General features: G+C 35.3%; 1 protein-coding gene across 2 annotated transcripts in view; it reads right to left on the minus strand.

Annotated features, from left to right (window-relative positions):
* Positions 1–12,417, minus strand: part of LOC123322974 (dendritic arbor reduction protein 1-like) — a 287,319-nt gene that overhangs the window by 15,398 nt on the left and 259,504 nt on the right. Inside the window, exon 1 of one of the 2 annotated variants that reach the window (XM_044911096.1) lies at positions 8,317–8,580. The exons of the other annotated variant lie outside the window; for it this stretch is intronic. Coding sequence (XP_044767031.1) covers positions 8,317–8,343 — 27 coding nt within the window. The 5' untranslated portion in view covers positions 8,344–8,580. Of the gene's footprint in view, positions 1–8,316; positions 8,581–12,417 lie in introns of those variants that run through there. 2 annotated transcript variants of the gene reach the window in all.

The following is a 12,417-nucleotide window of genomic DNA, read 5'->3' on the forward strand; positions in this document are numbered from 1 at the left end:
AAAATCACCTAGCTACATTCAAGAATGATTGACATCCCAGTAGGCACTGAAAGTCCAGACGCAGCTTAATATCAGGTCACAAAAGATCTTCAATAATTTTCAATCACAGAACTGGAATATATTAATATAACCTAGAAAAGTATTTGAAAAGACGAAATATTCATAGCATATTAACCAGCATCCAAAATTGGTACAATTATGTTTCCAATTTGTACGTTCAAATTAAGAACATAAACAGCAGTACAAAATTAAAATTATCATCTGTAAGTGCATAGATTCACATGTAATAGGTCTATAGATCACTGTTTAGTTACAATACCAACCTGAATTCCCCAATACAAAATATTAACTTATGGGTTATTAATGTTATTACCAACATAAATTCGATTTTCTATAGCCACACGAGATGTCAATCATTCTTGAATGAACTATACTTTCAAAATGACAAAGTTGAAAAAAAATTGAAAATGATTACTGAAATAGATCCAAATACCACCCATGACCGTTTGTTAGCTGAATTATCGCAAAGCAGTGGGAAAAAACTTTTCTCCTGATTCGATCATATGGTTTCTTGTAGGATATTGGCTAGTTCGATATTTACGTGGTAATGAAATGGAAACTTAGGATTTATGAATTGTTCTCATTATTTTTTAGTAACTTACACGATTTTATGAAATGGCTCATCTCGATACCAACTGACAGAAAAAACTGAAGACACAAGTGTAAAAAATAGAATAATACTTCAAAATCGCACCAATAAAATTCGTCTAAATTATTCACGAAGTTTTTCACAACGAGCATCACAATCTTCTTGTTCGAACATTCCAACAATCGTCGTAAAAATGGGATGAAATAGGGAAATATCATAGTACTTTTTCAACATAATTAACATAAGCACTTTCAAGAAACAGCCTAGATTTTCTACATTTTTTTCACTCTAAATTGCACGATACAACAATTATGATTCTCTCAAAAGCGACCTGATGCATCTAATCCGATGAACTTGGTACTGAACCATTCATTGTCCAGCCATATGTTGCGATGCCGGAGTCACCTTCCACAGTCCCGTACTTGAAATTCAATGAAATTTTGTCGAAATTCTAGGGGTTGTATCTCAGCCATCTTGGATATTTTATATAGACAATTTTTGTTGAAACGATTTATTCTGATGAGTTCTACCTTCTGTCGAAAAAAAGCCGCACCTTTGAAACACCCTGTACAGGGTGGGCAAAATTCGTTGTCTACTGAGAGGATCTCGACAACTATCGCAGATAGAAGAAAACAGATGACACATTTCCGAGCCCTTTTTCGGAGAAAGAAAGAATGGTGAAAACCGCAGCCTCCTACGATACTTCGTAAAGTTCTCATAACTTTTTTGTCTTTGAAGTTACAAATCTGAACTTGAACCTTCTAAAGGCACTTTTTTACGTAAAATCCACTGATGGGCTCAAAATATTTTTTCATTTCTAATCATTAGGTGAACTTTCATTTTTTTAAATGTAAACTTTTATTGAATTTGTTATTTCTGAATTGGAAAAAATCCTGTGTCAGTAGATTCTACGTATGGAAGTGCCTAAGAAGGTAAAAGTTTCAGATCTGTAACTTCAAAGACAAGAAAGAGAACTTTTCGGAATCGTCAAAATCTCAATTTTTGTTTATAACTCGAAATCTAAAAATGATAGGCCGATTCTGTTTTCAGATTTCGATTAGTCATGAAAAAAGAGCTTGAGAATGTGTCATCCGTTTTTTTCTAGCTGCTCGAGATTCCCTCAGTAGACAACGAATTTTGCTCACCCTGTATATCCACATCAGTAATTGCCAGTTCACAGAAATAATGAAGTAAAAATCATCGAATAGGTATGGACATATTTATTTCTCTTCAACACTACAGCGCTCTGTGTGGAATACTTCTCGGCGTAAACGTTATTTTTACACACGTTCCATTTTAACGAAGGCAAATATTGATCGCGGCTCATTCGTAAAAAGCGTATATCCCAAATACCAGGAAACCGGAACAGAACACTCGTAAATATCCTCTTTTCCTTCGTTATCTCGAGATATCAGTATCTTAAACATCGTTCATTATGTTTCGAGTGTGTTTGCTCACTTTCTCGCCAGTCATTTCATCAAGTTATAAAAGTACCGCATATTTGTTTGTCTGCGTTAAATTGACTTTTTCGCGCGTACCTTTCGAGGAACGAGGCGATCAAACTGGCACTTAATGAGAGAGGCTCCGCTGTCGGGCAATGAGTTTAACAGGTAATCCCTCGTAATTAACGATCTTAACGTCGATTGTTGCAGTCTTAATTGCGCCAGTTGATGAGCGTTTTGTGCGTCTCGAACGCTGGTCGTTGGATGTGCAGGAGAATCCGTATTACGTTCCTGCACGTGGATCATTGAAGGAGTCTAGACAATATGGATCTAGCCTTCGGAGACTAATAAAATTAATGGGTTCATCTTTTCTCTCCTTTTTCATGTTAACATACATATACAGAAATAGGAAACAGAACACGAGAACACCCAGTATGAATGAATTTTTTGGAAGAAATTCCTAGGATTATTAGGCTTTTTTTTGACAGAAAGTAGAACTCATCAAAATACACTGAGCAAAAAAATTAACGCACATCTGAAAATCTCAATTTCAATGGAAGTGAACTCTACATTGACTTTATAACTTATTCTTTATGTTCTCTCGGGAAGGTTTTGAACGAAACGAGACACATTAAATGGAAGAAAAATTCAGGATTTCACAGAATCTTATGTGAAAGAAGAGAAATGAACAATTTTCAAAATACTGAAATGCTGATAAGTGATTTAATACTTGGTATTTCCACCCCTTGCGTTAATTACAGCTCGGCAACGACGGTTCATACTCAAAATGAGTGATCTTAAAATGTTCTGATCTAATCCTTTCCAGATTTCTCCGAATTGGATTCCTAAGTCATTAAGAGTAGCTGGATGATTTTCTGAACTTCTCAGCCTTCTATTGAGGTTGTCCCAAACCTGCTCAATCGGATTGAGATCTGGACTTCTTGCTGGCCATTCCATTCGAGAGATTTCAACCTCTTCAAGGTACTCCTGAACGATGCGCCCACGATGGGGTCTGGCATTATCGTCCATAAAAATGAAATTGCACTGAGCATATCTTTCATGTGGACGTCTGTATACAAGGGAACGTCGATCACAATGGTAGAGGCAGAATCTAGACTCATCTGTAAAGAGATCTTTTTCCCAATCGGCCTCTTCCCAATGGATATGCTCTCTCGCAAAATCCAAACGCGCCCTTCGATGGGCTGGGGTAAGAGCTGGGCCTCTTGCCGCGACACGAGGCCTTAAATCATATTCTCTGAGGCGATTTTTTATTGTCTGAGTGCTAATTTGCACCTCGTGAGTTTGCTCAAGCTGAATTTGAAAGAGGCGAGCGGTTGTAAACCGTTGTCTCAACGAAGAAACTCTCAAGTAACGTTCTTGAATGGCAGTTGTTATGATTTTTTCCTACAGGTTTATTTGCTGAGCTATAACATTAAGTTGTGTTTTTTCTAATGAAAACAGTAGTTTAAAATGACTTACAAAGAATCGCCATTTTTTACCCTTTCGGAAATATATCAAACATCGCCCTCAGTCTTTCTAAGTCATTTCAAACTACTGTTTTCATTGGAAGAAACACATCTTCATGTTATAGCTCAGCAAATAAACCTGTAGGAAAAAATCATAGTACGTCACTGGATTGCTATCAAAAAAGTGTCTGTATACTGTCTTCATTTCAACATCCTAGCACAAACAGAAAAGGAGATAATGACCAAAGTTGAAATTTCAATTTTTGCCTATAACTCGAAAACAAAAGAAGATAGAGTAATGCAGTTGATGGCATTATTAGTTTCTCAAAAAAAACGAACGTAATATGCCATTCATTTTCCTGTATCTCGTTTGGTTGAAAGAGTTGTAGTTCGAGTATCACCAATTTTGCCAACCTTGTAACCTAACCTAAGAACACCTTCTTTGACGCTCTCTTTCCTAAGAACAAACTTCTGACAGCCTCCGGGAGCATCGAAACTTCCACATATTCCATACCGAATCAGATTCGTTTTGATCTTGGAACATAGATACAAGGAATGGCAAAAAACCATTTGTTGTTGTCCAAAGATTGGAGTGCTCAGTGTCGCCAATCACAATTGAGATAATTGAATCTAACATCTTCGTCACATCAATTTTCCATACGAAAAGGTAGGAGTTATATAAATTTATTTATTTTACGCCACTGCCTTAGTGTCTTGCTAGACAGAGAAGCATCGAATGTTTGTACCACAACAAAAACATTCATAGCACGTCGATGTCCATTCCATGTATTCATGTTTTAAGGTTTTGATTCGTATTTCCCGAACATCAAGCTGATTCGACTAGCTTAGACTTAATTTGAGCATACGCGGTACCCCATCGAAATTTACGCGTATCAATTTTTTTCGCCAAACAGGTATTCGCGAGCCAGTTCTCGAAAAGCTTTCCCATTCCATCGACGGTCCCGTGCGCGTACCATTTCGTTCCGAATTCTTCTCGGTTTCAACAGGTGTTTTTTTTACGGGTGGCATCAGGTTCACTTGCAGGAAATCGCGGCGGCCGCCCAACGACTTATATACAAATATGGAAAGTGGTTATTCTGGATTTTTGGATATTTTCGTATGGAGTTCAAGGTTCTCGGAGCGGCCGAGCCGATTATGGATTATTATCGAAGGAGGTTTTACGCTTTCGCGGTATTCAATGTGACGTGCATGCAACTTTACGTGGAGGACGCAAGTGCATGCTTGAATCCGAGATTGAATCGTTTCCGGGTGTTTGATTTTCGCCAAAATAACAATTTTAAGTGGAGAATGAAATGAAATTCTAAATTTGTATCTTTTGTCTTAACTGGCAATAGATCTTCAATCTTCGAGTTCCGCAATTTTTTCCATTCAGTTCTCTCATTTCCATTTACTTCTTCATTGAAATTCTGAGAAGAAAAAAAAAGTTTCTGCTAAGAATCGAATTTGCCAATTAGAATATTTTTTACAAAGTTGATTTCTACTGAGAAACCTCAATTTTTTTTCTAGATTCTTTGTTCTATGTATGTTAAGAATATTGATCCATTAGTTTATTGAGTTTTTCCTTCAAAATTTTATGGAGGCTTAGATATTGTTTTTATCAATTTCATTTCATTGCAGAATTTGCAGACACTTGAAAATGCGGAGTTTTCTCTTCTTATCTACACTATTATACAGGGTGAGTCTTTGACTCGTACAAATATTGTAACAGTAGATTCTTGAGATCAAAAGAAACACTTTTTTTTTACTATTCTTTCTGAATCGGCTCGGTTTAAAAGATACAGGCTGTTGACAAACCATAAAAAATGTAATTTTTAGTTCTATCTCGAAAACAGTTTTATCGAATGAAATGAATTTCGGAAAATAGTTTTTCATTTACTTGATGAATCTTTTTCGAATACGAGGTATCTCCGACGTCTTCCAGTTTTCGCATTACGACCATCACGTACCATAAAAATAACGAAAATTCGAAAAACCCAACTCTTGAAACTATGTTGGACTCAATCTAATGAATATTTGAACATTTCTAAAAATAAAAGTATTCTTCATATTTTCTTGTATAATGCGCCGTTTTGATGTAATTTGATGTTCAAAAATTAAAAAGTATCTATCTGTGAAATTTGAAAAATTGGGTACTTTGGCTGGATACAACTCTGTTTAAAAGATCCATAGATGTGTTGTGTCACAGATTTAGCTACCTATTCTAAAGGTAATTTTGTTTTTCCAGAGGTGGCACTGCTCATTATGAAACCTTTTTATCAGGGCCTAATCGGAAAAATGGTATGAAAAAAAATTGTTTCTTTTGACATAAAATTTCTACTTTTGAAATTGTATTTGTATGAGTCAAAGACTCACCCTATATATCTTGAATTAGCTAGTGATTGACTAAGATTTATAGGTAATGATTTATATATTTTGATATCCAATATGATTTTGCTATAGAAGTCAGTAATAAATATCTACCAATAAAAATATATAGATATCTATGTACCCTATAGATATGTATTTCCAATATGAAGATGATCGAATATTGCTTATAAAGGAGATTGTTTAATGGGTAAAGTAGGATATCTCATGATATTTCATTCAATACCTAAGTAGTAAGAGGTACTTATACGCCAAACTGATTTTCCTATTACTATGATGCTCATAATAGATAAATTTTAGGGGAAAAGAAGAATCATTCGAAATATTTTTGTTCGCAGAAATCAAGAATGCAATGGAACTTCCAAGAAAAAGGCAAATATTTACTTGGATATGTATCTACGAATTATTTATCTACGTGTTACTGTCTTGGCCCAGCGTTAAAGTCTCCGGATACATTGCCGATACAAGCTGTATAGAGCAGAATTATGTGAGTACATTAATTTGTAGAGCTGATTCGATGACAGTAGGTCCAAAAATGAAAAATAAGGGTACTTCGTTAAGAACATTTCTTTCTAGAAATGAATAATAAGGGAGTTGTAGTTCACATTTTGGGAGAGATGGTAAAATATTTGGATTATCGATTTTATGTCACCTATACCACCCCCTCTGAATACAGGGTAGTTTCGGACGGTTAGTGAGGGTTTTATCTTTTTTTTTTTTGAATTTTCAATTAATTGAATGAATAGTTCGTTTTACCTACTCAAAAAAGGTGCACTTTTGATAGATTCATTTTATCTTTAAGAAATAGATAAAATATGTATTGTATAATGCTAATAATGAAACAAATTCATGGAAAACACTTGGGAAAACCTAAATGATATTTGAAAAAAATAGGTTTGCAGTTTTTGCAAAAATTCATTCTTTTGAATTATTCAATATTAGTGACTGTATTAATGAAGAAGTGTAGGCATACCTTATTTCTTATTTCTATAATAAATTTAGAAATTAATGTAGGTGGTAAATAATTTAGGTCTCTACAAATTGTAGATATATAGTACTTAGATATATGTTTGAGAAGTTATTTGATCGACTGATTGGAATTATTTTTGTAATTGAAAATATGCAATATTTTTCCAGCTTATAACTCTGCGTATTGAAGAAAATTATGAATTCAATATTTTCCATTTGGGTAAATACCTTGGACATTTTTTGTTGTTGCATTATTGCAAAATTTGCATTTCTTTTTCTGATGATCGTAGAATATCGTGAGAGACTAAGAATTGATTGATGTTCTGTTGAATAACCGCATATCATATTCATGTTTTTTTCTTCTTGAAATGATCAATATAATTTAAGCACTATCTTCTGTCATATATCTTTCTCCGAGATCGAAACATGTGAATCCAATTCATATGTATATGAATTCATAATAGAATCGATTTGAATATCATTAATTATAATCTAACAATCCCTCGACAATATGCATATAACTGTTTCTACGTTAATTACATATAGTTTTTCCTGCATGCGGAGAACAGAAAAATGCCTTTGGAAAGTCAATTGGCGATGAATTGAAAGGATTCAATTTGCTGATCATTAAAATCGTGCAAGGTAACCACAAAGAATTGAAATGTAACAACCAATTCTGCGAGAATCTTCCATGATCATCTACGAGTTTCAACTCCTATCAAATCGAATCATTTTATATCATTTCGAACGGAAATGAATCAATGAATTATGTTCATGACCAACGATTTAAAGAACCTAATTCGTTTTGGTGATTTGGGTTCGTTTATTTCATTTATTTATTTATTGTGATAGATATTTGATATTCAATTGCATTTTGGATTATCTATCGATGAATATCTATAGTATTTCGAGAAGAAAAAAGTTCTCATTCAATTTATTTGAATTTTATTCGTTCATATCAAGTTCTTGAGTTAGTTGGAAACTATCCAATTCTTGAATGAAGGTGTTTCGGTGAAAACTCTCAAAATATAAAGAGCTGATTTTAGAAGATGCCCAATAAACACGAAAACGGACTGAATTGGTACCAAAGAAGACCAATTTTACGAAAATTTTCCGATAACTTCCAGTTAATTCAAAGAAAAAGAATTTTTGAATTCGTCTAAAGGGAAACCAGTGTAATACTTGGAATTATTATTATTTTTCCATGAGTGTGTTTGAATTGAGTGCAAGATTCTCTTGGGTGGTACTGTTTTCATCGTCGAATCATAAAATGAAAAAAAATTATGTGAACATTGTGGAAATTCTCTAATTTTTTCGAAGATATTCAACGTTTTTGAAGCCGTAGTTCTCAAGAGTGGGAAAAATATGAAAAAAGTGGACCCCGATCGACACACAAAAAACTCACCAATAACATTTCTTCCTCATAACACATCCAAAAATCAAGACTCACTTCCAAATAAATAAATTCAAATATATCCACAGAAAACCACCGCACACGAGACGAAAGTCCATAGAACGCGACTGTCCGTCGGGCCTAGTCCAGTACACCGTGCGCCAGAGGTACGTTCGGGAAAACGGAGTCACAGAAGTTCGCGCTGTCCGATCGAAGACTGAATAGGTTATGTTCGATTCACCTCACTCACTTTCAGCCGCTGTCCCGACACCTGAATGAATGGGGCACGATTGGTCCGCGTCGTTTTCGGACCAAGCCGCTACGGGTAGGCCCCACCACGTATACCGAAATCGGGGATCGAGTCGAGCGTGCCCCGGGGACGAGATAGACGTTTGGATATCTTCGATCTTCGATCTCTCGGATGTTATCGGTTGTTTGGATCGCTTCGACGGTCGATTACGTGAAATCGGAGAATCGAAACTGATGCCAACGGGCTCGGGGGGATGCTCGGGTCGCCCCATAAACGGGGCATTTTCTATTCGTGGGAATGAGAGAGGAAATTTTATTTGTCCTCGGGCGATTCGATTGTCATAGTTGATTTGAAAAAAACGAGCATTAAAACGTCAAAAATGATGTCGATTCAGATTAATTGAGATGATCTGATTCTCTGATTCGGACACCCATGCGATACGAACCATCCCCTTGACATCACTTGCAGGATCGCTCAAACATCTTCCCCTGTGTTGAGTAAAAAACTCGTCATCTTCCAGTCTATGGAATTTCTATCAAAATTCCATTACGTCTATGCTTTCGATGAAAAACGATATCGATCTTACTGGAAGAACTGGACATCCCTAGCCAGTGTCAGAATTTTGACATTTCTTCTTTTTTGAGTGTTACGATAAACCCTGCAAGGCTACATCCTCTTTTAGATGCGATGGAGAACACCGTAAATTCATAGCCCAAATCGAAACTCTGTGACTATACTCCATTCACTTTTTTTGTAGCACTCGGTTGGCCATGGAAATTTAACACATTTCACTCTGTATGGTACGAAAATGTGCGGTATGATGTGCGGTTAAGAAGCTTGTCAAAACATTTTTGGGTTTTAAACAACGCTATGTTGCCAGTTCTACGTAAAAGTTTCTGTTGTATATTACGTGTTTTATTACAATGTCGAATCTCTTCGGAAAATATGTGACGAACATAATTGAAGTTTATACAAACTGATTGAAGGCATACCAAATCCAGTTATTTGCATGGAAAATACAAGAGATCAGTATAATATCATAATATGCACTAGCTTGAGGAGAGTTGAGGTTCTTTGGCTAAAGTTTGAATACGTTACATCAGTAGATTTCAAAAATATTAACATAAGGATGAAATGCATATGATGCAGTGGTTGGGAATGGGTATCTCCCGAAGGAATTAACAGATAATTACAAGAATGTTAAATTCTTCAACAAAAATCATCTTGCATCAATATACGTAAAAGGAATTAAAGAAAGTTTCAAGTCAAGATAAACTTCACCTTTGAACAAAAATTTCACATGAATAAACAATTAACAGGACAACTGGCGCTTAGTTGTGGATGTTCATCTTAATACATTGATATAATAATAATAATTAGGTATTTATTGGTACCTTAAGATATTTACAATGTATAGGACAAGTCAAATGACAAATAGAAAAATCAATTCTCGGGAACTTATTCTACGATGACATTCATCGAAAATCCTGTAGTAAACTTTTCGCATTAATTCACTCAAACATAAAATTCTCAAATGCCACCATTTTTTTGGGTCTCCCAATAGAAGGAAATTTTTTGTCATCCTCTTCATTCACAATCTTTCTGATTGTGGAAATATTCAGCTGAAATACAAGTCGTTTAGATTCAGATGAAACATTATATAAATTCTCTTGTATTTTGTATATCGTGAATAGTCTATGTTTTTTCGATTACTACTGGAACTAAATCTGTGAAATGCGGGAAAAATCATTAAAATTTGTCGAATAGAACAATCATATTTCCTGAAATTATCACAATAGCACTATACAGGGTGAGTCTTTGACTCATACAAATATTTTAACGGTAAATTCTTGAGGTCAAATTAAGCCCTTTTTTTCCTTTACCATTATTTCCGAATCAGCTCGGTTTTAAAGTTACAGGCTGTTGAAAAACCATAAAAAATGATTTTACTTCTACCTACAAACAGTTTCATCGAATGAAATGAATTTTCGGAATATAGTTTTTCATTTATTTGATGAATCTTTCTCGAAAACAAGATAACACCCACGTCTTCCAGTTTTCCCATTATGACGATTAGGTACCATAAAAATACCAAAAATTCAGAGAAACCATCTCTTGAAACTTAGTTGGACGCTATCTAATGAATATTTGAACGTTTTGTAAAATAAAAGTATTCTTCATATTTTCTCGTATAATGCGCCGTTTTCGAGTAATTTGATGTTCAAAAATTAAATAGTATCTGTGAAATTTGTAAAATTGGACACTTTGGCTGAATACAACTCTGTTTAAAAGATTCACAGATGTGTAGTGCCACAGATTAAGCTAGTTATTCTGAGGGTAATTTTGTTTTTCCAGGGGTGGCACAGCTCATTATGAAAACTTAAAATGGTTTTATTTTTTTATCGAAACCTAATCGGAAAAAATGGTATAGGAAAAATGTGTTTCTTTGAATCTCAAGAATCTACTCACCCTGTATACTAGGAAGCTCCTAAAATCTAACCTCGAAAAAGACATCCATCAAATGAATCCAGTCTTAATGTGGTTATTCAAGAAAATAGATACTAATACATAAAAACCTCGGTATATTTTTGATTGACCCAATGATAAGAGATGAAGATTTCACCCCTCAGTCCAAGAATGATGTTATCAGTTTATTGGATTGTTAAGGTCGATGGTCGATCGATTTTGCTAGTGGGATTATTTCGTTTTATCCCTGCTATTCTTTGTGTTGTGGCTGAGACCAGCACGGAAAATAATGGGAACTATTATACAGTTGGCATGTGGTCCAGTTTGGTAACTAGATAATCAATCATCTCAGTTTGGTTTCAGGATTTGGCTCTATTCAATGATTTAGGTTCTGTGGTAGAGTTTTATCTGATTCGAGCGAATTTGTTCGAGTTGGGGGCAGCTATTGAAGGGTTCGGTCAGATAAGGGATGATTTGAAAAAATTCAATGGGGAAGGTAAAGAAACGTCTTTATGAATAAGTACTCATTTTGTTTCACAAAGAATGCAATAAAATATTATCATCTTCATATTGCCCTTTTTTTTTAAATGTGGTACATAAGCGACATGCCGTTTCCGCCCCCCACCGGTGGGTACAAAAGGAGATGTCAATTTTTCTGTATTTTGACGAGAAGCTGCATAGGTTTATCCTGACTTCGATTAATTCTGTCTTTAGTATTCGTTCTGATTTCAATTAATTCTGAATTCTGTATCGAGTATCGATGCCGTTATAAGCGATAGTTAAGATTTTCCTATTTCTAGATGAGTTCGAGTGCTTGTTCTTCTTCTACGTTTTTCTGGCTGGCGTGCAAACACGGTGGAAGCAGAAACTAGAGTGGGTAACAATTGTGCGTTTCCCCTCATCCTTTTTCGGTTTCTCTTCGCTGGAAGTACGATTTCTGGCCGGCGTGCAAACCCGTTGGAAGAAGAAAACGCCGCGATCTGTTTTTCCGACCTGCAATCTCGTAGTTTTGAAGCTGAGCCCCGACTTCATTGCCCGTTACGTGTGAGTCTGATTTTCGACAATGGTTGCATATTTGCATTCACGTTTCTTCACGAAATATCAATTGTTTCTGACAATTTCTTACTACTGCTCCGATATTTTATACCTATACAATATATAGAATACAACAAATAGTTGTCCAAGTATATCGGGCAAGAAGAATGACTGATTGACTTCCACCCGGGGTGCAAAAACAGTCCGATCCATTACCCCGCCCCCGCAAACTCCGGACGGAGTCGCAACGACAGGAAAAGTAATTAAAAACATACTTGATTGATGTTTCTGCATATTATGCAGTCATTAAGCAATTGTACCGCGCTGTATCGTATTAATTAAAATCGTCGGACACAATAAAA

Source organism: Coccinella septempunctata, chromosome 1 (assembly GCF_907165205.1).
Source record: "Coccinella septempunctata chromosome 1, icCocSept1.1, whole genome shotgun sequence".
NCBI classification, from domain to species: domain Eukaryota; kingdom Metazoa; phylum Arthropoda; class Insecta; order Coleoptera; family Coccinellidae; genus Coccinella; species Coccinella septempunctata.